The sequence below is a fragment of the Arvicola amphibius genome, chromosome 6 (genome assembly GCF_903992535.2).
Source record: "Arvicola amphibius chromosome 6, mArvAmp1.2, whole genome shotgun sequence".
Lineage (NCBI taxonomy): Eukaryota > Metazoa > Chordata > Mammalia > Rodentia > Cricetidae > Arvicola > Arvicola amphibius.
The window spans coordinates 133,243,131-133,270,912 of NC_052052.2; the positions used below are offsets into that span (position 1 = coordinate 133,243,131).

A 27,782-nucleotide genomic window follows, 5' to 3' on the forward strand; every position below is an offset into this window, starting at 1 on the left:
CCTCAATTCCGGGTTAAATGGGGTCTGGTTTCAAAAGTCCTTCCCTACATTCATATGGCATATGGCACGGCCTGTATTTTCTTCTAGCGGCTCTAGTGTTTGAGGTTCCACATTCAGGTCTGTGGTCCATCTGGAGTTAGTTTTTGTGCGAAGTGATGGGTACAGGTCTAATTTCAGTCTTCTACAAGTGGGCATTCAGGTTTCCAAGCACCATTTTTTGAAGACACTGTCTTTTCTCCAGTGTATATTTTTGATACATTTGTCAAATATTAGATGACTACAGTTACCTATACGCATGTTTGGAACTTTGAGTTTGTTCAATTGACATATGTATCCTTATTGTGTCCACACCATATTGTTTTTATTACTTTGGCTTCATGATATATATTGAGGTCTGAAATGGTAATTCAATAGCATTTCTCTTTCTGCTCTGGCTCATTTTTTGGCTATACTGAGGTCTTTCATGGCTCCATATGAATTTTAGAGCAATTTTTTTTCTATTTCTATGAGTAATCAATGGGAATTTTGACTGGGATAACATTGAATCTATAAATGGCTTTTGGTGGAATAGTCATTTTTAAAATATTCATTCTACCAATTCATGACCATAGTTTCTCTTTCCATTTTCTAGTGCTTTTTCTCTCTCTCTTTGGCCAGACATTTAAAGTTTCCATTGTAGAGGTCTATGACCTCCTAGGTTAGATTTTTTCCTGGATAGCCTACATAAATTCCTAAGGCTTGTTTTATGGAAGTTTTTAGTTGTCATGACCGAGGCATTCTCACCACAACTTCTATGTTACTTAAGAAAAAAACCACCGTGACATGCATGTTGTTCAAGCTCCCAAAACGAGAGCTCACAGCACATTCTTCCTCTGAGGGGTCTAGCTGCTGTGGTGGACTTCACAGTTTTACTTTCCTGGACACAAAATTCAAGAGTGCATTCGAGCATTCTTCTGATGTCAGCCTTTCCTGGATGATAGTGCTTTCTTCAGCGTTAACAGCATGCAGCTTTTGTTTCTCATTTTTTCTCATTAGCTCTTTGGAAATTTTCATACCCTGTTGCAGTGAAACCAAGAATAAGAGTTATTCAAACAGGAATAATATTATATGATTCATTTTTGTTTGTTTGTTTGTTTGTTTGAGGCAGGGTCTCTTTACATGGCTTTGGCTGTCTAGAGCACACTATATAGACCAGGCTGGCCCCAACATCATAAAATCTACCTTCTGCAGCTTCTTGAGTGTAGGAATTAAAGGAGTACACCATTATTCCTGATGATTTCTAGTTTTACAAATTGTTTATTTGAGTACATGTGTGTTTTGACTACTTGCATGTGTATGTACCATGTGCATGCAGTGATTACAGTGGCCACAAAGGGGTGCTAGATCCCCTTGGACTGGGGTTACAGATCGTGAGCCACTATGTGGGTGCTAAAATGCCTGAGTTCTCTGGAATAGCAGCAAGTGCTCTTGGCTGCTAGGCCATGTCTCTGTCCCCCTTTCTGCCTTTTCTTCTTTTCGTTTTTTTCTCTTTTCTTTCTTTCTTTCTTTCTTTCTTTCTTTCTTTCTTTCTTCTTTCTTTCTTCCTTTCGTTCGTTCTCTCTCTCTCTCTCTCTCTCTTCTTTCTTTTTTCTTTCTTTCTTTCATTTGTTTTTTGAGACAGTGTTTCTCTGTGTAGCTTTGGAGCCTGTCTTAGAACTCATTCTGTGGACCAGGCTGGCTTGAAACTCAATGAGATCCACCTGCCTCTGCCTCCCAAGTGCTGGGATTAAAGGCATGAGCTCCCACCACCCAGCTACTGTTAAATCTTTCTAAGATGTGCAGGCTTCCCAAGCCTGATTGTGTAAAGATGAACACAGTGAGTGTGAGGCAGCTCTGTTATTATACATTTCTAAACAGCCCTAGATGGACACAAATCTTCTGGTTCTAGGATCATACACTCAACAGTAAGGATGTAAGAACAATCAGCCATGAGCTACCAACTATACAAACTGATGTGCTATAGAGTGGGGTCCCCTAAATATACTCAACCTCCTCACCTCCCACCCGAATTCCAAAGTAAAAAAGCTGGGTGTCTACTGGCATCCTCCTGGAATCATCCCCATGAAGGATGTCCCATTTGACCTTGTAACATGGAAATGAAATGTCTATCTGGTAAGTTCTCTTTAAAAACATCACTATTTCCAACAACATAGTAATTTTTATCAAAACCCAGAGGTGCTTAAAGCCAGCTAAATACATGCCTTGCCTTCTTAGGATGTGTTCTCCTAAAGTACATTTTCCCTTTGAGAAATGATTTCCACATTCCCACAAGTAAAGGTCAAATACTAACATTTGGTGGGAGCTTCGCATATGCTTTCAGCCTGGTCCAGATTCCTTTCTCAAAAGTGCTGTCAGGAAAATTTTCAGTGACGAGGCCTTGCACACAGGCCTCTCTTGCTGTGAGCTTCTTCCCAAAGAGAAGCATCTCAGCTGCCTGCAATGCAAAGCAAGATGCGACCCCAGCTTAATAAAGAAAGACTTCAGCTGACTTCAGAACATCCAGCCAGTGGGAGATGCAGATGTACTCATGGCTCTTAAGGTTGCCTGTCTTTCACAGGAACAGGGAAGCTAATGGCCGCAACTGGCCAAGGGTTTTCGAACAGCTGAGACCAAAACTGTTTATGTCTCTTGAGGGGAGGGACTGGAAGGCCAGCTGCTTCTGTGAGGGTCTGCGTGGGAGAGGCAAGAATGGGGCTCTCAGGGCAGAAATGACTTGAACCCCTAGTAGCTGTGGTTTCCTATTTGTAAATTATAACAAGGTGGGGTGGCTCAGCAAAACTATGGCCACAGGGTCATCCTTTCGAAACAGTCACAATTCCCTTGTCTGTCGGGTTGTCCTAGTGCTGAGCTCAGAGCGTCTTCTTTGCCTGCAGATACTCAAACTGCTTTTACAGGAATGACTTTTCTATAAAACTGGGGCCAATGAGCAAATGCTCTCTCTACAGTTGCAATTTCTCTTTTAGAAGAGTAAATCCTTCTAAACAATTGAAGTCTGAAAGACTGATACTATTCAACTTTTCAGAACATAACCGATTAATATGTTGGGCTCTGTGATGTCAACATGATGAAGTTAAGGAAGTGTATACTGGTGCTAGAGACACACGTGGTGCAACCATTAACAGCACTGGCTGTGCTTGTGAAGGATCCAGGTTAGACTCCCAGAGCCCATATGGTGGCTCATATCATATCTAATTCCAGTTCCTGGGCTCCCAATATTGTCTTCTAGCCTCTGGAGGTCATGAGTGAAGCAGTGCATAGACATACATGTAGGCAAAGCACTCATATACATAAGATTAAAAATAAATCTTAAAAAGGTAATGTATGGATATACATTATATGTGTGTGCATGTGGGGGGCATTTACAATAAAAAAAAATCTAATCGTCAGCAAGCATTACCCCCACAGACACCCCTGAAGATGGTGATCAATGTCTGCTAAGGTCTTCCCTCAGTCCCACTTCTCCAGTTCTGTCTCATTATCTTTGGACTCCCCAGAGGACAGACAATGGATTTGCACAAATACAGAGCTAGACCTGAGCAGCGGGTGGGCCACCTTGGGGGTCTCAACAGGAGTCTCAACATATAGCATAACAACTGGTAAAAGGCAGTTCTGACTGGAAGTCACAGTGACTATGGCTTCATGGGGTTGTTAAGAGCTGGCAACTTCTGGAACTTTACATGGCCCCAAAGAGAAGATGTCACCATGTTATCTCAGAGGTTGTTGTTCATCCACACAGTTAGGTGGCTCTGAGCCGGTCACATCTGTAAAGGCTTCCTTGTCCCGGGCCTTCAAGGACTGTCACACAGCTGTGGAGGACAAGGTCTTCTGCTGCCACCAGAGCTCCAGCTCTAGGCCACCAGCTGTCACACACAGTCCCTGCATCATGAACTGCAGAGCAAATATCCTGACCCTTCCCTTACATCGGTTTTCCCTTTAGTCTGGTTCTTCCATGCTGCAGAGCAAATAGTCATCCTGCAAACTTTGCCCAAGGGAAAGAAGACAGAGTACAGGATTGCCTTAGCAACAAAGACAACACACTGCATTTTAAGTTTTCTAAGTTACCTTTGCTGAGCCCATTATCTTCGGAAATGTGTAAGAGGAGCATGCTTCTGGGCACTGGCCAAGGGAGGTAAATGGAGTATGAAAGGTTGCCTAGTTGGGATAAGGGGAGAAAAAAAAGCATTTTGAGTTACTACTTTAACTTTATAATTTTCTCTGTCTCTCTCTCTCTCTCTCTCTCTCTCTCTCTCTCTCTCTCTCTCTCTCTCTCTCTCTCTGTGTGTGTGTGTGTGTGTGTGTGTGTGTGTGTGTGTGTTTCAGATAGTCCTGCTCTGTAGTGCAGGCTGACCTAGATGTCATTATCTCTACCTTAACCTCTCTGATGCTGAAATTACAGATATGTATCATTACTGTGCCCATCTCACAGTTCTTTTTTTAACCCTTTCTTCTATTTTTATTTTATATGAATGGTTGTTTTGCCTGTACTTCTGTGTACCACATATATGCAGTGATCATGGACGCAGAAGGTATCATAGCCCTGTGACTGGAGTTACAGATAGTTGTGAGGCACCATGTGAGTGCTGAGAATTGAACACAGATCCTCTAGAAGAACAGCTAATGTTCTTATCTGTGGTAGTTCACTATTGTGAATGGAGACATTTAAACTAATACTATGTGTTTATTCTATACACATTATATGTGTATAGAATCTTTCTGTCCCTGGTATCTTTTCTTTTTCAGAACATTACACACACGGAATCTATATTCAATGTTGTTCCCCATCACTTAGTGTAAGGTCTGGGAGTCACCCATGCATTGCATATTGGTAGCCTCTTTGTTGCTATTGTTGCTGATGCTGTGTGGTTGTGTCATCTTTTTTTAATCTACGTGCACTATTTCCAGAGTTGTGGCTATTATCAGTAGGTTTAGTCAAGAACCATAGACCCGCTTGGTAAAATATGTATGATTCCCATTTGTAAATAATACCTCAAGGAAGCTGAGAAACAAATTCTCTTCTGATTATGTCTATAACAGAGTAGTTGTGGATATTTGTGTACGCTTTCAATTCTCATGGGTAATTCTCACCTTTGAGTATGTTTACCTTAAAGATGGTGCTGACTCTTCCCCAGAGGCACTGTGATATCAATACCCCATTCTGAGATGTCCTTGTTCAGCTTTACCAGGAGAAGTTATTGCAGCTTAATCAAGACATCACATGCATTGTAGTACCTCATGTTTTCAGTTTATATGTCTTTTATGACTAATGATCTTGAGAATCTTTTTTACATACTAAGTAGACGTGGTTATAGCATCTTTGGTAATTGCTAACATGTTTCTCAATATTTTTAAAGTTAAATGAGTTGCTTTAGCTGTGAATTATAAGAATTATTTATAGACACGGGTTACAAGTAAATATCACGCAAATATATATTTTTTTTTACTGATCTGTGGCTTATCATTACTTTTAAATAAAAACAAAGGCTCTTGCTACGTAGCGCAGGCTGGCCTCATACTTAAAGCAGTTCTCTTTGCTCAGCCTCACAGAAGAGTGCTGGGATCACAAGCATAAACTATCACACCCTGCTGGCTGTTTGTGTGTGTGTGTGTGTGTGTATGTGTGTGTGTGTCTGAAGGGGTAGTGGTGAGGAAGAGTGTAGGAGAAGGTCTCATGTAGCTCAGGGTAGACTTCAATTTGCTGTGTGGCCAAAGATGACCAACTCCTGACCTTCTGTCCTTTCTGCTTCCTAAGCACTAGGAATACTCCCACACATCTCCATCCATTTCAATTTTAGTATGTCTATTTATCTACCTGTCTCTCTCTCTGTGTGTGTGTGTGTGTGTGTGTGTGTGTGTGTGTGTGTGTTGGTTCTCTCCTACCACGTGGGTCTCAGGCTCTGAACTCAGACCATCATACTTAGTGACCAATGCCTTTGCTAAAGCAGATGTCTTGCCCGCTCCTCAGAGTTCTCTCTCTCGTTAATGTTCTCCCTCATGGTTTAAAGAACCTTTATGTTTTATTTCTTGTGTCTTTTTTATTTCTCCTCCCTGCCAACTTTTACACAGATTTTTGATTGATTGCTTTATAAACATGTTCTTTTTTCCTATACTTAAGAAAAAAATTTTGTGAGACAAGGTCTTACTCTATAGCTCAGACAGGTTGGCCTCAAACTCATGACAGTCTTCCTGTCTCAGCTTTCCAAGTTGGCATTACAGGTAAAAGCCAACACATTGTTTATTTATATAGTTTTGTTGGATAATAAATATTATTAAAAGAATCACCAATGTAAGTAGACAACTACTTAAACTTAATTTTTAATGGTAAGACATAGTAGTTATTTTAATGCATATTTGTGAGAATATATGATTTATGTAGCATATAAATAAAAACATAAATTGCTCTCATTAATGTCACTTTTCTTTTTCACCCCAGAGACTTTGGTCAAGAAAACGCCCTTCAAGAAAGTAATAGACAACGTAGCTTCAAGAATATAATCAGAAAAGAAACCACAACTAAGTTGATGTAAATAGGTACACAAGAGCATGGCAAGGAACAGTTACTACATTGCCATTTCCAAAGATGGAATGGTGGATGCAGTTAAGGGCTAAGGTTCTAGCAATGAACTGATTAAAAGTTTTGGGACAGTCCCTTACCCTCTCTGTGACAGTTTCCTCTATCTGTAAACCTAGTATGACCTCATAGGGCTACTGTGTGTATTGTGTAAAATGTGTATATGTACTAACAGAGTACCTACGCACTATGGACATGCAAACATCTATTTGAAAAAAATTTAAAACTCACATGGAAACGGTGCATTTGCTGGTAGAGAAGCTTCTAGCATATTTACTTGCTAGTATTTAAGACCAATATCAATCATAGACAACAGCATAGCAATGGACATTTTAATAGGGTTGAATGTGAGCCTCTTGTTCAACACAGTATTTGTTTATTAAGCCAATAAAAACCCAGGAAATCTCTTCAGTGGTTAGCCAGGAAACTTTGGCTCCTCCTAAGGAGAAGGCAGCAGAAAAACCTGGGGGCTGCTGGTCTATAAGTAAGATAACTGTCATCACATCTGTGTTTACAACAACAGCCTAAGGTTTCAGAAGCCAGGCACTGGTAAGATTGGCTAAGTTATAGAAACCAAATACTAGCACTGGTTTCCATCTGAGTGAGTTTTCCCCCAAATAATAAATTTCACACTGAGTATTTAAGGCTAGACAATGTGTTACTATGAATTGCACACAGTTAGTGGAGCCAGTTAACTCACATAGTCGCCCCCCCCCCCAGCCAGAGACAGCTATAATATATCTATTCACTTGATAAACTTCCTAGATATAGTCCACTGTTATTGACTATAATCTGTACACTGTACATTAGATCCTTTACTCCTATGTATCTGCTTTATATCCCCTTATGTCACATCACCCTCACCTAACAAAATGGTTCCTGCCTTGTTCTTTTCCTTCCTCCCTTCCTTTCTTTCTCTGATGTTGTTGGGGGAGCCAAAACAGAGCCTTGCTCACATTAGGTAATAAGTGCTCCCTTATTGATCAAAATCCTACTTTCAATTTTTAAAACTTAAATCTTCTTTGTATTTTGCATGTGTTCAAAATATTTTATTTTTGGTCACCACAGAGATACAAATATAGTAAGAATAAAAATTAAAATACTAAATACAATGGTGAACACAGGTCTGAACTGTGTTGTGGACTCAGGACTGCTTGGGGCTTTAGTTCTCAGACAGGCAATGGAGGGAGAGCAGTAAACCATCACAGTCCATTCTCACTTTAGAAGACTAAATACTAGGCTTCCTGAACTAGGAAAAAAGGACCAAGCAACCTGCGCGGAAGCTATAGCCACTTCAGCAAGCTTTCAATCATCTCTGAGCACTTGGAGGCAATATTCAAAATAAGAATTGAATAAATATTAAACTCTGATTAAAATACAGAATCACCAGAGTTGGGGTTATGTTTACAGCAATATATGTGTTTAAGAAAAATCAATGAACAAGCAAGGGAAAACCCAAATTGTCAAGTTAGACTGAGTCTTTAAGAACTATCTAAATGACTGCATTCTACCACTGTCTTGCTGTGTTTTCTGTGGCTGTGATAAAACACTGACCAAAAGCAACTTGGAGAGGAAAGGGTTTATTTGGGTTATAGGTTACAGTTCTTCATTGAAGGAAGTCAAGGCAGGAACTCAACAGAAGCAGAGGCAGGAACCATGGAGCAGACGTGCTTATGGTTCACTAGGCTGGCTCACTATGGTTCACTTGGCCTGCTTTCTGGTACGGCCCAGAGCCACATTTGATGGGTGGCAATATCTATAGCAGTCTGGAACCTCCCACTTCAATCATTTATCAAGGGAATGTCCCATAGACAAGCCCACCGAACAGTCTGAAGGAGGCAATTCCCCAAGTGAGTTTCCCTCTTTCCACGTGACTCCAGTTTGTGTCATTGATAAAAACTAACCAGCACAGCCATTAGCTCCCATAATATGTTTATCTCTAGTCAGTATAAAGGAGAGTCATGGGAGCTCACTGATTAGCCAGGAACAGAATTACCTTGTCGGATGCGTAGACAGCATCAAAGAGTCCCAGAAGGGTGACGGCGAATCCTACAGCTGGGCCATTTACTACTGCAACCAGAGGTTTGGGAAAGTCTATAAAACCACTTACAAGTTCCCTACAGAAATGGAAATAGGAAAGCATTACATATTTTAAAGTAGTACTACCTAACTTTAGAAAGGATTGTATACATTAAAGCTGACACCACCTTAAAGGGTCACCTTCCCAGGCTAAACCAAAAGCCTTGTAAATGGGAGGTTAGGCCATGACTCATACAAGCTGAGCCTGACTCACACAGTTCCTGGACAGTGAGTTCAGGACTTTGGGCCAGCAGTGACCTGAGACATCATGGAGGGTGACTACATGCTTAACTGCATATCACAGCACAGGGGGACTAAGAGACTTGGCAGAACTGGGATAGGAAGGTGAAGCCTCAAACCGCCTTCAACAGCTTTCAAGACTACTTCCAGTGCACAGCCAGCATCCGCAGGCACTGTCTATTCACCCTGCTGCGTGGGAACTCAGACTCCCTCTGCCTCTTCCTCACCTTATATTTTCCAGTTAACCTCATGAGACTGCAGGATGAAGGAGGGGAATCATGATTAAGTGCCTCAACACAGACAAGTGACTGTTTACTGTTGGGGGGTGATGAGGAGTTAACTCATCATTTAAAACATCTGCCAATCAAGTATGAGGAAGTAAAGCTTAGGTCCCCAGAACATAAATGCTGTCTGGGTGTGGACACCTGCTTCAGAATTCTGGCCTCAGAAGGTGGAGAATGGAACCTAGAGCAAGCTGGCTAGCAAGATTAGCCATGTGAGTGAACTCTGTATTTAAGGGAATGTGTCTCAATAAAGAGGAAAAACAATCAAAGATGATTCTAATGTCTACCTAGGACTCAGCATCCATATGTATATACCTACCCGCAAACACCTGGGCCTACACACATGTAAAACACGTAAATGAACAAGTATACCATAAACACATAGGGGGATGTGGCGGGAGAGGAGAATGAATCCCTTGGGATGAGACAAATGTCACACTTACCTCAGTGCCATGGCACGTTTTATAGCTAACTCCTGGATTTCACCAGCGGTATTAACCAAGTCACTTAGGTCATTCCCACTGCAGTAATAGTCACCAGCTCCTGTGAACAGTCAATCAACAGAGCCACGATTCCTTCACATACCAACTCATTCTAGAGCTATGTGCATCTGCTGTGCGCAGGGCTCAGCTGGTCACTAGTAGAACACAAGTGAACCTCATTCACACACTAGGGCCTAGCAAGGCATGGGTATTAAAGAACCTAAGTAAATGCACATGGTGTGACTAGAACATGACAGATGGCCACGTGGTATGACTATGGAGCAGGCTTAGTCTACTGTGGTGTTTAGGGTGGAGCTCACACAGGAAGGGGCAGCTGGACTGAGAGCTGAACAACGGGCAAGGCTAGCAGAGAGGGAACAGTGCACATGAGATTCTGTGTCTGTGCTCTCCAGGGTCTACACAACAGCCCGAAAGAAGAGCCCCCAGTGCTGAAGCAGAGAAAGAACAGGGTGAGGGGTGGGGGCAGCTATAGTCAAGATGAGTGGACAGACTGTGTGGGACTGTCTAGATTACAATAAGAACCATTATTTCTATCTTTAGACCCAATGAAGGTGTGTGCTTATTAAAGTTTAGTTTGCTTACAATGAAAAGGTTGCTTTTTAATGAGTTTTGTTTGAGACAAGATCTCAAGGAGCCCAGGTTGGCCTCAAACTCCCCATGTAGCTGAGGATGACCCTGAACTGCTGATTATCTGCCTCCACTTATGCATTGTCAGTATTGAAGTCCTGTGTTACAATACCATGCTGGGAATTAAACCCAGGGATTCCTGCATGATAGGCGAGCACTCCATTTCAGGCTACTTCCCTAGCACCTGAAATAGTTGTGATAACTGTAAACACTGGAGTGATCCCAACCCAAAACAAAACACAGTGATTCTCCCTTGTACGCACAGGATAGATTCCAAAGTGGCCCACAAATACCTGAAACATGGGGATGGTGCCAGGCACTAAAGTATGTAGTGTGTTTTTCCTTTCCTGTTTTTCCTCTATACCCCCAGGTTTTACATCTATGGATTCAACCAACAGAAAATATTTGAGGACCAAAAAAAACCATTTGTACTGAATATTGACTGAATATTTCTTCCCTGTGACTGTTCTTTCCTAAACAATGAATACTGACATAGCATCATTCTGTGTTAGACATTGTAAGACACGCAGAGGGGATCCAAGATCCTTGGGATGTGTGGGCCTTCTATGCAAATACCAGATGATTTTATACAGGGAACATGAATATGAAAAGTACTGTATTGATGAGAGTCATGGAGCTAGTTCCCAGAGGGTGCTGAGGGTGACTGTACATGCATACCTGTGACAAAGTTCAACATATAGATTAGGTAAGATATTTACAGTAACAAACTTTAATAATAACAATATGCTATATAAAGAGTTATTTAAAACATACTGTGAATTTTCCAGACACTCCTACTTATTTCTAGACCAAGGGTGACAATACATAACTGAAATTTTGGGAGGCAAAACAGCCGAAAGGATTATTCAGTTAAGAGGGGCTACTGCACAGACGCCTGAGAATGCTCCAGATGCTTAATACCCTGCTGTCCCAGCTGCCGGGGGCAGTCATATCCAGACTCCACCAGTCAGCAGAGCAGAACCTCTCTCCAATATTGTAGAACTCACATGAGTTGAGCCAAACAACGCATACTTTTATTTTCTTGGTTTTTCTGAATCTTGTCTTAAAGATACATGTGATACACGTTGGCATGTATCACACTTTGATTTCTTTTTATTACTGAGCAGAATTTATGGATAAACAAAAGCTGTCTCTTCATCTGTTTTTGGACAGCTGAGTTGTTTTATGCCCTGACTTCTGTGACAGTCACAATGAACTTTACTATACCAGTCAGGTTGGGACATATGATTTATCATGAATAATTATCAAAGCATAGTTATCCTACATCCATGATGTTATGGTTTATTTATAAAATAGGCCACTGAACACTGGAAAAGACATTCAAACATTATCACTCAATTCCTTATATACTAAGAGACTTCCAAAAGAAGAAATTAAGTCTTGGAAAGTCTTACCTGTGAAAACAGTTATTGTTGAGTTATCCCTGCTGGCATTTTTAAGTGCAAGCATAATCTCCTGATACATCTATGTGAATGAAAAGGCAGATAAAAGAACAATGAAAATGAGCTCCACCATCCAGTGGACTGACACTATATCAGTCTGGAAGCCTTCTCTCAACATGGTGCTAAGCACTCATAGAGACTATGTTTTGATACTAAAAAAGAGGCTGCCTGAGAGGATTTCCACCCCTCTAACAACGGCTGGTTGCACATGATGTACAGGTGCCGTGGCAGATGCACCAAATAAACACTTTGTCCAAAGGTGAGCAAGAGAGCCGCAGTCCCCGAGCTTTGCAGCTGGACAGTAACTGACTGTGCTCCAACAGGGATAGGGCGAGGGAGGGGCATGGGGTAACACACTGCTTGCTAGAACTGCTGAGGTTGCTACAGCAGGTGAGAAGAAAGGTGGCCGAGAAAACTGTCCCCGAAACAGCATCTCAACTGTGGCTTTGAGGAAGGGAATGTATCCTGGGCAGCCTGGGAAGCCACAACTAAAGCAGAGGTTGGATTTCTCTGTGTTGGGAAACAAGGGCACCAGCACTGAACATCTCTGAAAATCTTGCTGCAGTTTTAGTGTGTTTTCAAAACTGGTATAGATTTTGCTTTAATGAGATTCAGTGTGGGAAAGAGTTCTGAGGAGGGTGGGTATTTGTAAAGACACTGGAATATAGAAGCATGAACTTAATATTTGGATAATGATGAGACTGTTTCCTTCAAGGCAGGGGACAGGAAATAACTTCTGAGAATTACAGCAGCCAAGGGGACTAGGTAGAGCAGGGGCCAGGAAAGAGATGGATCAATGTAGATTCTCCTGTTTACCAGCTATAAGAACTTACCAAGTTACTTCTCAACCTGATGAACTATTTCATTAAATAATGATGATAAGGTTTTGCAAGCATATATAAATATCTGTGCAGGAGGTCCTGATTCTTCCATTCTGTAGTGTGTAGCTCTAACTACCCTCCTTATAGAGAAGTCTCAGGGCAAACATGAAGTTCTCAGAATTAAGTGCCTTATCAATTTGAAGGTTCGTGAGCCACTTTACAAGATTCTTAAGGCTTCAAATGAGCATGCTGTCCCACACTGCAGATGGCAGCCTTGACCTCAAGTTCACCGCCAAGCATCTGCTAAACCCCTGTAATCAGGGGGAGGGTCTCTGGTGATTAACTTATTATCAGTGTAGTTCAAGGAGAAATTTCCAATTGCCCTGAGAAGCAGTTCATTCAAATAAAGCTATTAATGTTCTGCCGAAGACCCCTCTCCTCTCCTCTCTTCTTCCCCATCCCATTTCTTCCCTGTAGAATGACTAATAAAAACCCAAAGATGAAAATTGGGGTTCAACTTGAAGGTCAGAAAAGCAAAGCAACCAGCCACCAGCTCTTACCTTGACCTCAGTCTGAAATGGTGATCCTGCCTCCAGGAATCTCAGAATGAGACTGTGTGTGAGAGCTGTCTCCTCCCATTTTATATTCTGGGATTATAGTGCTGGGATTAAAGGTGCACACCACTACCACCCAGTTTCTATGGCAAACTAGTATGGCTACTGGGATTAAAGGTGTGTGTCACCACTGCCTAGTTTGTAAGGCTGAGCAGTGTGCTTGTTTACTCTCTGAACTTCAGGCAAGTTTTGTTGATTAAAATACAAATGAAATGCCACTACACTTCCCCTCCCTCTCTTCTCTTCTTCTGTAATATCCCCCCACTTCTTGTATAAAAATAGGGTTCACAAACACAGAAAAGCTCAGAAGGCAGTGACGTAAAGACCCTTTGGGGAGGCTTATCTCTCCTTTGGGGTCTCTGTGTATCTTTACCAATGCTCTTTTATTTAAACTAATTTAACTGATTTGTGTTTTCATTCATAGCAAAGCTTCATTGTCTTCTGGATATGTAGAACCCACCAGAAACTCCTCAGTTATAATCAATGCCCAACTTGCTCAGTCAGCCAAATACTTTAATCTCCTTCCACAAAAAATAGGAATAATGCTGAAACTCTACAGTTGTGTTAGTTAAAGAAATAGAAGAAAGAAAAGTGTGCCCGTGCCCTGGCAGGAGCATCACCTGTAAAGTTATGGCATTCCTTTTGGAGGGCCGATTGAACATGATCTTCGTGATGCCATCTTCAGAGGTCACCACAATGTCCTTAGACTCCTGGACTTTCACATCGGCTCCACTTTTGCCCTGGCTAGAGGCTTCAGATGAGGGACTCAAACTGTACGCCAGATCCGCATAGTTCTGCCTGGCAGTTTCCTGTGGATGACAAAGACCTCAGTCTTTAACCTAAACAACTTGAGAATCAAACTATGCTAATAAACAGCACTATGCAACAAAGAGCAGAGTCTTTGATTCAATAGCGGTGCATCGCGACTTCGAAGGTGCTGGGAGAGGTGACCCATATGTGCCATTCCAGCCACTGGGAGGCTGAGTCCTGATTGTGAGTACAGCACCAATCTTTCCAACAATAATGAGAAAAAGAAAAAAAAAACTTCAAAAAACTGAGGATAGCCATTCACTGAGAAACTAAGCCTACTGTCCTCTAGTCTATTACAGTAGAATAAGTTTACCTTCCATGCACCCTGCTTGGTTTTATTGTCAGAGTCAGGTACACCCGGTTTAGGCATATTCCAGTGTCTTCTGCGGCCTGGAGAGAGCACAGGGGTGGGTAGTATGCAGTATGCAAGAGAAAGCCTTTGAGAGGGTGGTTCTGAGATCCTGAGTTCAGTAATTTTGAATTTGTTATTACAGCTTTCACAGGAAGTGAAAATGCTGAGCTAATTTTCAAAAGTCAGAACATTTGGAAATCCATATTGTATTCTAAAGTCCCATCTACGATTGCAATAGTTTCCAAACATTCACAAAAGGATGAGTTACAATAGGTAATTAATCCAATAGAACACTTATTAAAATTTATATCATGTGCTTTACCTACTTTCTTTTTGTGCTTATTACAAGGGATCTAAAGCATCCCACACACCGCAAGCACTACGTTCCTGGCTTTGCTCCTGATGTGCAGATTATTTGGACTGTTACACATGGGTCACTCTGTCCAGCCACTTCTCTCAACATAGCGAACCAATCCTTTGAAACCTACACTGCTGATAACGGTCTGCAAGTGTGCGACTCCCAGCTAACTAGCAATCTTGGACACAGGGCTCCGAGCATCCTAGGAAGTTCCAGGCTGGGTCTGCAGGCTTAGGAGCTGCCTGTATCAGAGCTCCTGGTTCATCCAGGCTTGGCAGGCGTCCTGAGAAGCTCATCCTTACCCTTCCGGACATGCGATGTTACTCTTTAGAGCTCTCTCGCTGGAAAACCACAAAAGGAGTATCCTGCTTTCCTGCTGGAAAAGACCAGATGACAGAGCGGGCGCCTCTGCGGACGGGTGGCAAGCCCAGCTGACAACTTTGGGCCAGACAACAGAGGCTAAAACCTTACCTCGGACACCAGTACCGTGTCAAGTCTCTAGGTCGCAGACGTAACCCTGAGTCCGGATGCTTAAGAAAGGCTGGAACAGGTGGGAGGAGCTAGGCAGGGGCGGATTCAGAAGTGAGTCTGGGCTGTGGGTGAAAGAAAATAGGGACTCAGGGAGCAGGGGAAGGCGGAGCCAGTCATTGAAGGCTCGGCACAGGCAGGTTCGGGGCGTGGTCTGAGGTGGGTATGAGCGAGCTTTCCGGACAGGCGCTTGGTCGGTAAAGAAGCCAAGCAGAGAGAGCTGAGGCAAGCGCTTGGCTCTGGACAAGGACAGGGCGCTTTGGGCAGGGAAGAGTCTAAGGGTGTAGAGTGCAGTCACCGGGATCTGGGAACCGGGTTCGGAGAATAGGGCTCAGGGGATAAGGATGCAGAAGGTAGGGTGGGCTTTGGCGCAGGAGACAGGGAACCTGGTGCTAGGCACAGAGGGGAGGATGCTGGGCGCAGAGAGGGCTGGGCTTGCTGGCAGGGTTCTGGGTACAGGGGCCAGTGGGCAGGGTGCTGGGCTCATTGGATCCCGAACAATGGTTCAATGAGGGAGCCCTATTTAGAAGTTGAGGGCTTTTGGGCTCTTGAAGTTCCCTCTAAAACAGTTCAGTGCTGAGGCCCTTGCCTTGTGAGGGAAAAACACTTCCCTAGGCTGCATAAAGTATGAGGAAGGATTCTGACAGCGTTGCCCAACCAACAGCAAAAGTTAGGAATCTGAAAGCAGACTGAATCCCTTCTGTCTCACTGCGGGCTCCCTCTATGGATCTGTCGTCCTTCTACAACTGTTTCTTGGCTTTATCTCCCTCTCCCCCACCCGACTCAGTCTTTCTTCAGGTCTCACTGTTCCTGCATTGCTGCTGCTTGATCAGCCCTGACTAGTTTGCTCTGCTTCCCACCTCTACAGCCTGCTTTTCCTCCTGTTCCCTGACTGATCTCCATAGCCTATACTGTACAACCTGACGGTTGTGTTTGAACTGTGGCCCAGGGTTCTCATTTGAGAAACATCTCTCAGTTCCCGTGCCGATGGCATTTGGGGGCAAGACCTTTGAGTAGTGACTAAGGTGAGACATTAACAAACAGCATGAAGGCCCTGGCTGGTTGCCAGAACCTTGACAATTAGACATCCCAGCTTCCAGAATGCTGAACTGGCTTCTGTTGTCTGTAATTTAGCCAGTTGGTGGCTTTTGGTTGTAGAAACATAAAATGGACCAAGACACTGATATGACTCATGACAGTCTCTTGATCCTTCCTCTATCACTGGAATCTTGTGTGGGCCCCTTTGCCTAATAAGTAACCCAAACCTCTTAGTGTAACACATAAGGAAGGCCTTTGAGATTTGGCCCATGATGTCTACTCATCTCTCCTGCTTGCCCTTTCCATTCATTCATTCACACACTCATTTATCCATTATGTTGGCTTTTTATGAGATAGTCTCACTATGTCTCAAACATCTGGTGATCTTCTTGCTCCTGCCTCTGCCTCTTGAGTTCTAGGATTATAGGCTTGCACTATGGTATGCAAGCTCTTTATTTTTTATTTTAAAAACATTTGTTTTGAGGCAGAATTTCACTTAATCTTGTATTTGATCCTCCTGTCTCAGCCTTGGGTTGCAGGTAGACATCCCTGCCTGTTCTTTCTGTTTGGAAATGGGTGTATAGCCTCTCTGGGTCTCTGCAGCCTGTGCTTTCTCAATCTAGACACTGTTAGACATGAGAAGTCTCTGACCCCCTCATTGGCTCTAGCCTCCTCCTGTGATCCTACTCTCCCCAGAGCTGGCCCATTTTCTAAGACAGATGTCACTAAGTTTATTTCAGACTAGCAATTTGTTCAGCCCTCATCTGCCCCGTATTAAATGCCATGTCCCATCTCTGGGCACCCTGCTTGGCAGGAAACACTGGCTGTTTGTTGCGTGTAAGTGAACTGTTGAAAGCTTCTGTCTGACCTGTGTGTTTTCACATGTGATGACAACTTTGGGTCAGTTGTCACCTTTTGGTAAGCTGTCAGACGGTGTTAACTGGCTTTACGCTCACAGGCATTTCTTTTTCTGTGAGTCACAGTGCAGGCAAAGGGATTGGACTTTTGCCAGGTTCCTATAACGAAAGCACCAGGGAAATTGGGACTGGGAAAATCATATTCACATATAATTGGAGGGGGAAGGGGCCTATGATGACTCGATTAGTCTCGAAAGAGTCTCTGTACCCTTTGTTCTCCCTCGTGTTTCCTGCTTCAGTTTCATGATTGAGATGAACAAACCCTGTGTAACTGTGACGGAACAAACCTGGGTTCTGCTTCTATTTCTTTCCAGCCTTCCCTCAGCTTCAATCTTGTTGTTTTGAGACAAGGCCTCATGCGTCTCAGGCTTATTTCAAAGTCTCTACATAGCTGAGATAACCTTGAACTTCTGATCACCCTTCCTCTATCTCCAAGTTCTGGATTACTTGACAACAACGGGTTCGAATCTAGGGTTTCATGCTCCATAGGTAATCATTTTACAAGTCAAACCACTTGTAAAAGGATACAATATCCACTGGATAAAAAAAAAATCCACTGATACCTTTACCACATTTATGATGATGATGATGATGATGATGATGATGCCAAGGATGACCTTAAAATCATCTTCCTGCCTTGGAATCACTAGAGCTGGAATTGCAGGTGTACACCATGACAATCTCCTCTCCTCCCCTCTCCTCTCTTCTCCTCTCCTTTTCTCTCCTCTCTTCTCCTCTCCTCTCCTTTTCTCTCCTCTCCTCTCATCTCTTTTCCCCCTTCTTTTTCCTCCTCTCCCCTCCCCTCCCCTCCCCTCCTCTCCTTCCCCCTCTCCTCCCTCTTCTTACTCCTCCCACCTCCCTTCAAGCCAGGGTCTTGAACATAGTCCAGGTTGGGTTCTAAATCAGAATAGTTCAGTCTTTCTGGGATTACAGTGTATGCAATATGCTTTTCTTTTGCTTCATTTTTAACAACTCGCCCTTCCACAGAGTGTCCTAAGCCAAAAGAGGGACCTTGGTAATGGCCCCTTCCTTTCTCCTCTCATGGTTCCAGCTGAAAATAATGAATGCATCTTTAACACTGGTACCCAGAGAGCTAATTAATTTTGACGAGAAAGAAAACAGTCATTGGGAAGAAGATGCCCCGTGTGAAGTGCTCTTAACCGTTGTCTTACTCTAACCTCCATCTGCCTCATAAGCCCCCTTCCTCCATGTCTTTAAGCCCCTGAAGATGGAGATCTGAGGCAGGAAGGGCTCTGCTGTTTTCCTCAGTGCCTGTCACTGGCAGCAGGAATGAACCCGATGCAGCTAACTGGGTGATCTGATGACCATCCTCAAGGATGCAGGATGCTCATCTGCTTGATAGACAAGGGAACTTCTTCATGACTCAGGGTCCTCTACTCAGGAGACAGAAGAGTGTCCCTCAGACTCCTTTGCAGGATGGTGGGAATGAAGCAGAAAGACAAGAGGACCTGGATGGAGTCGAGCGCCTACATCAGGAGAGGGATGTTATGTCTGTGCCTCAGCAGTAGCTGTGTGTGACTCAGGGACAGTGAGGCTAATCAGCTGTACCTGAGTTTAGTTGTCAGGGACAGTGTGTGCTGCTGGGATCCCCGTGTTTTCTACAGAATTCTGCCCTTGAAGAGGAGACTGTTTGAAAGTGCTTTGTGCATGCTTGAAGCTTGAGAAGGGTCACTAGTTGATCAGTGGGGTCCTTACTAACACCTAGATCACAGGAGTGTGGACTAGGGCCTAGGCCATCAGCCTTGTTAAACAGTCTGGTTTGAGATGCTCTCGGGAAGACCAGCACAGCTCCTTTCCAGGGTGTGGAGCTCATTATGTAGAAGCTCCAGGGTGTCAGCCAGTAAGATGGAATTAGAACCAAGGGTTTGAGAGGAGGCTTCCAGAAGCTGCCCTCTCTCAGTCCTGTTTCCTAATAGCTCTTCTGCCTCAGGCCACCAGGAGTAAATCTATTTCCTCCTGAATCTGTCTGTCTCCCTGGTTTTTAGGACAGTAGCCAGCAGTTAGAATCTGAAATTCCACTAACACAATTACTAAGCATTTTTTTTTTCCAGAATCAACTTGTTTTCTCTTTGTCTCTTTTTTCTGGTTAGGATGTGCATCCGTGTCTCACATCACAGCACACAAATTTATTCAAAGATGCTAAAAATAGCATGCTGAATTTTACCCACTTCTGGGATCCTCCCTTACTCCAAATGCTTATAATTTAGAAAAGAAAGACATCTCAGAAATAAACATTGGCTCCATTTGTCTTCTTATTCCTCACATATTCATGTTTTTCTTGCCCAAAGCTGTTTCTCTCATTCTCTTGTGTATTGCATGAGTATTAGACCAACTTATGCTCCATGATTACCTTCAACTACTATCCTGGCAAAGAAATATTCCTCAGGTATTACTCTCTGGAAAAATCACAAGTGGTATAAGAAACAGATTTTTTTCTAAACATCTAATTATATATTTTTTGCATTTATCCAAAGTTTAATCTATAGTCTGCCCCAAAGTGTAATTAAAATGAGAGCCATCAAAACATTGTAGTCAGCCTAGGAGAGCCACAAGGACCGTGATATATATTAAACACAGTGTTATATAATTTACTCTCATTCAAGGGATGAGAAGGATCAGAAGCAAGTGCCATCTCTGTTATCTACATTTATAAGCAAGGATGACCCGACACCCTCCTGTGCAGAGAGCTAAACTGAGAATTCACTCACAACACCAGCAATTCACCAGCAATCAAGAGGCCTGGTTTCCAAGGGGATGGGGGAAACAAACCCAGCAGCCAGCCAAGCATGCTCCTGGGCTCCCTGCCAGCTGTTCTACCTATCAAGAGAGCAAGCTGTGCCCTGCCCCAGCCTTTTGTTATGGTCACTTACTGTCCTTTTCAACTCCGCCCCCTGGGCCAAAGTGTCCCTAGTCAGAAGAACTGTGACACAATTCCCGCTGCCCTTGGGGATGTTGGGCTTGCCTTAATGAGTGTCAGTGAGTGTGGGCACTGTCTTTCCCTGGGTTGCTAGAACCGACCAGGCCTCCAATAAAGCCTAATCCTTCTGCCAATGTTGTAGGCAGGAATATGGAGCCCAGGAGAGGGTGTGCAGTATGGTGCTGTTGGGCAGGGTTTTAAGGCGTATTGGGGGCAGTGGGTGGTGTTTTACCTGGGGTCCTTAGGACTATCCTGGCCCCTGGTAAAGCTGCCAGGGCTGTGGGTGAGAGGGGAGCAGTATGAGATGTGCCCTGGGGATCAGGGTCTGGGGTGTGGGCCAGTTTGGCAGGGAGGCAGGTTACTTATCTGTTCTTCTGACTGGTGTGGATTGTACCTGGGTTTATGGAGTCTGTCTGAGTTGTGGGGAAGGACTGACACACGGAGGATGATGAGGTGGGAGGGGTTCGGTGGCAGAGTGGGTTTTGGGGAAACAGAATCCAGGGAGTGGGAGCAGTCCAGCTGGCAGGTGGGTCACTCACCTTCTGGCCAACTCCCCTTTTGTTCTTAAAACAACATTTTCTCAGGTTTCATCAATGTTTCTCCAGCTCAATGTGCCCACTTACATTGTATATAGGAAAATGACAATTGATGCTTTATATTATTGAATCCTATCATGTTTTGTTTGTTTGGTTTTGTGCATGTATGTGTGTGTGCGTGTGTGTGCGGTGTGTGTCTTGTAGGTTTGGTCTCTTGTACTTGACTCTTCAGGTTTTCCTGTCCTTATCGGTACTCCCTTTCTTCACTGCCCAAACACGCACAGGGCGGTTCTGCACTTGACACTGTCAGACCAGAGGCATGACTTTAGTTCCCAGTTGAATTATGAATCTCTAGTGATTCTTGGGTTGTGATGCATTCACTGGTAGAAAATTCAACTCGCAGGTCTCATTCAGTTAATGTTGTACATTATTACTGATAGTTCTCTTAAATAATATCTTTATTTTTAACTCTAAGTATCTATATAGTCCTATGGGGGAGAAATTTAGTACGTATTTCATACCTTTCAAGATTTTAAGTCCAATTATTACTGAAGACAGTCTTCATAATTGTAATGACATGCCTTATATCAAGACTTCATAGTTACACAGGCCAGACAAAATTAAAACATTAAAGGCTGTTTCCAACCATAGGTCAATAGGACAAATAATTTATTATCATGATTCACCTGCTTCATAGAGGTGTTGACAGTATTGCAAGGTTGGCATATTGACAATAGTCATTCATTCATTCCTCAATCATGCCTCCAGAGAGTATTTACTGTTCATCTCTTGTGTGCCAGGTAATAAATAGCAAAGGGTACTGGAATAAAGTTGAGGCTTTGAGTTGCCTGTAAACTTCAGGTCACTGCTTCTTTTACTATACAAATAGTGATGCTGAATTTAATAAGCTAAGCTCAGCATCGTCGACGAGCTACAATTGTCACAAGCACTTTCTAGGATTACCTTGGAGATACAGAGCATTATTTTTTGCTGTTTTACTGATGTGAAATTGAAGCTTGGAGTCTGACCAACCGTATCAGAGTACAGACAGTCATAGATTAAAGAAGTAAAGATAAAAATAAATATTAAAAAGTAATAGAGTAAAAATAAATAAGCCACGTAAAGATGTAATACATACAGAGAGTCTGGATTATGCATATTATTGTGTCTTCTTTGAATTTTTTGACTGTGAAGGAGCTAAGCACAGAGAGACATTTCATTGTAAGGACTGCTAAGTTAAACCAGCATGTATATTATAAAGGTATCTTGACTTCAGAATTTGGGTCTAAGGATATGGTGCTTTGGAAGAGGTTCTTCTTTTGTTTCCACAGAGGATGAGAACCTGTGGATTGCTTCCAGACTAATATGGTTTGATGGACCAAGATCCCCTGCAAGGTCACCTTGAATACCCTTAAAAAATTTCTTAGCCCACTAAACAGCAGGAAGCAGTTTGGAGAAGAACTATGCCCATATTTCTAAATACTGTTTATAAATGTTTTTTTACATTTAAAGGGGAATATGCTATAGAGATTTTCATTGGTATGGATCTTGGTCTATTGATACAAATTTAAGGTAAATTTTGTTGTATGTATTTCTGATCTTGATTAAGGTATTGTGTTTGTCCAGCTCATGTAAAAATGTAATGTATAATTAAGACATATAGGTTAATAGATAATAATTTATAATAGTCAAGATTATAGTCATGTTAGGTTTTTCAGATATATAAAGATATATTTCAGGTAGATGGATAATCTTCAAACCTCTCAAAGACTACAGAATATGGCATTTAAAATGTTTTCAGAATTTAGGACTTTTCATGAGAGTGACATATATGCTTCTGGCAGCACCGATCTACTTCAAGAGGATTGCGGGCATCAAAGAGGCTCCTTATGGAGTTGGTTAGCCATTTGGGCAAGAAGTTGCTCTTGCCTGGACTTCTTGATAAATTGGACATACAGGACCCACAGAGAGACTGCTGAACTTGCCTAAAGGTGAGATGGTCCTTTGGGGTTCCTGCTTTGTGAAAGAGTCTGATTGACAATCTGCAGGACACAGAAGAAAGTGACTGACAAACTGCCAGTATAGGTGGAACTGTCTTTGAAATTTCCTGCTTCATGAAAAAGTCTGCTGGATACTATGGGCCAGTAGGCTAAAGATGGATGCCCCAACAACACAGAAGAACTTTGGGTGACTATCCAGGCAGCAAGATGTTTCCATCAATTCTAGAGTTTTGGAAGTTGCTTACAATGCACTTCCTGTTTACATAGGTAATCATATCTTTCTGGAGTCTGATGGAATAGAAGAATTTATAGTTATAGTTATAGTTTTCCTTAGTTATAATAAAAGATAAATATAATACAAATATTATAACTATAATTCTTACTTGATATCTGTTTTGTTATATGTAATTTTACTATGTTAAAGTTAAAACCTTTTCATTTAAACAGAAAAGGGGAGGTGATGTGGGATTCCCCTCTGTACTCTGTGAATATCATTAGTTAATAAACAAACTGCTATGGGCCTATAGTAAAGCTATAAGGGAATAGAGCTAGGCAGGAAAAACTAAATGAAATGCTGGGAAAAAGGAGGCAGAGTCAAGAAGAAGCCATGTAGCCCCACCAGAGACAGACGCCAGAACTTTACCCAGTAAGCCACAGACTGTGGCAATACACAGATTAATAGAGACAGGCTAAATTAAGATGTAAAAGTTATTAAATAAGAAAATAGAGCTAATGGGCCATGCAATGATTTAAATAATATAGTTTCTGTGTGGTTATTTTGGGTCTGAACTGCCAGGAGGCTGGGAAACAAACAAACGGCCCTCTTACAATACCTCTGCATCTGACTGGTGACTGTGCCTCTGTCTTTTCCCACAGTTCTCTTAGTCTGGTTGCCTTGCCTATATTTCCTGTCGGGCTAATCAACATATTATTAAATTAATATGTGTCAAATCTTTACAGTGTATTATAGGAGCATTATCCCACAACATTTCCACTTTTTTCTTTTCAAAACAAGAACTCTGAATCTAATTTCCTTTGTTTGGCATTTTTTTCCTGACCAGTATCCATAACAACTTGTAACCAACACTCTAAACAAAGACAACCATCCATAATACATAAATCATTATTTCACAGCATCCATATTTTCAGAAATGAACTGAAGATGGTCTATTGAAAGATTTCTGCCAGTAAGATAAAAGCTAGCATTCCTCAAGAACTGGTTTTCTGGCCCTTAATGGAGTCATTTTCCTTGGCTCTCCACTGAGGTACACCTGTGACACTGTTAGCATATTAAAGCCCATCTTGGTCTCTAGGGTCTCTCAGTATCACAAGAACCTGTTGTACATTTCACAGTCTATAGTATCATCCTGGCCCTTTAGCCTCTCCTCAGCTACTCATCCTCCTTATAATCCACATGATTTGTCTAACCCCCACTCTCTATCTCTTCCTTTCCCCTTGCTTGTTATGCTCTGTTCTCTATTGCTATCTTGCTGTCTCCATTATTTTTACTGTTCTTTCCCTTCCCTGGCCATGTCTAGTCTGTTTCTCTTTTTCTATGCTCTGGACTCTTCCCAATGAATCTTCCAGATGCCAGGTGTGATGGCCAGGCTCATATCTTTAATCCCACCATTTGGGAAGCAGAGGCAGGTGGATCTTTGTGAGTTTGAGGCCAGCTTCATCTACATAGTGAGTTCTAGGACAGCCTGAGATATATACAGTGACCTTGTCTCAAAACCAAAACTGAAACCAAAACAATTTATCCCTAAAAAAGTAATGGTCATATCAGAAGTTTCTTTTTTGTGTGTGTGCCCCCTTGAATACACTATTCTCTCCTCTTCTCTCTCTTCCCTAGCTCTGGCCATGTCCAGCCTGTTTCTCTTTCTCTCTATTCGTACTCTTCCAGATAATGCTGGATATTTTCTCTCTCATTTACAATAAAAAAGCCCTTCCACCTGATAATGGAGTAATCCTGTTGGCAGTTTCTTACTGCACCCACTGATATACAGCCAGGTGTTCCACATATCTGTAATATCAACACTTGGGAGGTAGATGAAGGAGGATAGAGTTCAATGTCAGTCTCAGCAATATAACAAATTTGAAGCCAGCCTAGGCTCCCTCTCAAAAAAACTCAAAACCAAAACAAAATACAAAACAAATACAAAACAAGCACAGCTGAGATCTCTTCTCCTCCTCCTCCTCCTCCTCCTCCTCCTCCTCCTCCTCCTCCTCCTCCTCCTCCTTCCCCTCCTCTTCTTTCTTTCTATTCTCAAAAAGATCTAAGCTACATCAAGTACTCTGACAAGTGAGTTACAGAGGGTGACTTAGCTGGGTACATGCAGTCCACATCCATGGGGCATGCAAGCTTGAGTTGGCTGGATCTTAGCCATCATCATGTCCCTTTGGGTTGTCCCCGTAAGGAATGGACAAACTTATACAACTGTAATTGTTTTTGGTATGTTGTGGCCCCAAGTGCCTGGAACACTGTGAAACTGAATAAACATTTCTTAATTGTTATATTCTTCTTGGGTTTTGATTTGGCAAGGGAGACAATGAAATGAAGAAAGGACAGACTCAAGATACCTATAGAGGAAAACTGAGATCAGGTGGGCCATGCTCATGTAAGATATGCTTGCTCTAAACGAGGACACCACCAGCAACCCCAAAATTCAGAGTGTTTATTCTACATATCTGAATAGATGAGGTGTAATGACTGCTTACAGCTGGATAAGGAGGAGGGTACATTATGGTACACAGCTAAACTAGGCAGAGTTAGCTAATCTCAGTAGGAGGTCTCTGTAGGAGAGAAGCCTCAGGCTTTAGTCATGCTGGAAGAGGAAGCCCTGGTTAACAGTTTCTGCACATATTGGCTGATCTTTTGTAAGAACTGGGTACTAGTATAAGGGGAAGGCTTTTGCAGTTTCCTGGACCTGAGCTGGAGAAGGTTTTGGCATCCCCTCAGGTCTAAGGCACTGGGGACCTTAATACGGTTGTGCCCATATAAACAACACACTCAGGGCTTCCCTCCTCACCACAGTTAAACAAAACAAAAATGATTGTTAATTTGGATCACTACATTCATGAGTCTATCTGTTACTGGTGACTGATCACTGCCACTTTTCTAGAGTGTGAAGATTTCCATGGTCCTTCATATGCTGAGTTTTGATTCTTGTTTTAACCCTTTGGAGAATGTGCTGACCATTGTACATTTTGCTTGTCTTGGTAGGCAGATACCGATTTAAGTTCAAAGCCCTATAGTTCAATCCCTTTCTCTGGGGAATATTTCCATTTTCAATTAAATTTTCATACTTTAGACACTACTCATGTTTGTCCTAGGTGCATCACCCCACCACCCCATCCCCAGAACAGTGGTCAATCTAAGTCCTGGGAAAATACATGTCAACTGAGCTCTAGAAGTCTTTGGAAGGCTCATAAGGGCCAGATTTACCCATGGTTAGTGCACAGTCACTGCTTCCAACTTCTCTTGAAGCAGACATGAAGATAGGGAAACCAAGGAGACAGGAGAAGGGGAAGATGCTCCTTACCCTGGGATCTGCTTTGCCAATGTCTGAGAGTACAGGAAACTCAACACAACTGGGTAAGCTAAGGATGCTTAGAGCAGGTGCTTTCCTAATAACGCCTCAAGCATGGATGTTAAAAAAAAAAAAACCCAAATGTAATATGATCACTTGGGGCCAGAACATCTTTTGCCAGATATCAGCTTTCTTCTCTGACCCCTGAATCTATATAAAGTATTTTATAAGACCTCCTCAATTTCATTTGCAAAAGGAAATTCTTTATGGTAAAGAGTAAATGTATCAGCTCACATATTTTTAATTCATCTTTAAAACTTCCTCAAACTTAAAGTTTTCTTTCATTTTAATGTCTTTCTGGTAACTCGGGAAGCCACAGGACCATATACAGCCTGGGGAAGACATGTAAGTGAGAGTCCATCAAGAAGCCCACTCTCCTGATTTTCCTATGTAACTTCCTATCCAGATGTTTAATCCACCAACTTTTGGTGTGGGAGGTCCTTCTGTCTACATGTTGATTTTATTGGATAATGAATAAAGAACTGACTTGGCCTATAGCATAGAAGGAGGAAGGCAGAGTCAGAGAGAAACTATGGAGCCCCGGCCTAAGTCAGATGTGCAGAAACTTTGCTGGTAAGCCACTGCCATGTGGCGCTACACAGATTAATGGAGATGGGTTAAATTAAGATGTAAGAGTTAGCCAATAAGAATTTAGAGTTAATGGGCCAATCAGTGATTTAATCAATACAGTTTCTGTGTGATTATTTCGGGTCTAAGCTAGCCAGGCACCCAGGAACCAACAAGCGGCCCCCTCTTCCAATGAATTTTGCCTCACTGTGACTCGTGCTGAAATTCTTTTCTATGACACTGTCAAGGAGCTGGCTACCTTGAAGGGATGTCCCCAAGAGGCCAGCGAACTCTTTAAGTTATGGGTGGCTATGCCTTCTTGATGTCACTGACTCTCCATGTCTCCCTAGTACTTGTGATTAATGGAAAGTCCCTCTTCTGGTTGTCCAACTTGTAGCTGTGCACTCCTGTGCCTGCAGTGCTGTGCTAGGAAAAGAGAGAGAAGCAGACTGCCACTGCCTTTGGGCTATAGCACAGCATGGTCCCCACTGCTGACAGAGCCCACTCAACTTGCCCTTTGCTAATCCTGCTGTTTCTCAGCCTTTCTGTCCAGTCCATCCCAATCCCATGCTTCTGCAGCCTGGCTCACATGGCAACACAGCTCTGTGGACCTCCAGCTACCCTCCCTGGGATCTCACCAATATCTTCTATCTTACCTAGAGACCTGGGGTCTCATGCATGTGTGTCAGCCCTTTGTCCTGCTCCTCAGGGCCTTCTTTGAATTTTGAGACTTCTTTAATCCTTTGTGGCCTGTGATCATTCTGTAGCCTACACATTTACATGTTTCTAGGTGAGGTGTGATGTGTTTGTTACTTGAATGTTAATCTAAGTTGTCTTAGTCACTGTTCTATTGCTGTGAAAGGCACCATGGCCAAGGCAGCTTTTTTAAAAGAAAGCCTTTAACTGGGGG

At 42.6% G+C, this 27,782-nt stretch overlaps 1 protein-coding gene across 1 annotated transcript; it reads right to left on the minus strand.

Moving 5' to 3' along the window:
• Window positions 1–351: 351 nt before the first annotated feature.
• LOC119816255 (enoyl-CoA delta isomerase 2-like) lies at window positions 352–15,422 on the minus strand. The gene is made up of 9 exons (XM_038332747.1): window positions 15,230–15,422; window positions 14,362–14,438; window positions 13,859–14,047; window positions 11,756–11,825; window positions 9,654–9,753; window positions 8,604–8,724; window positions 4,102–4,191; window positions 2,330–2,473; window positions 352–1,056 (listed from the first exon to the last, which is right to left on the minus strand). Exons 2-9 carry the CDS (start codon window positions 14,416–14,418, stop codon window positions 901–903), a joined length of 927 nt encoding a protein of 308 aa, XP_038188675.1. The 5' UTR covers window positions 14,419–14,438; window positions 15,230–15,422; the 3' UTR covers window positions 352–900.
• Window positions 15,423–27,782: the final 12,360 nt, after the last annotated feature.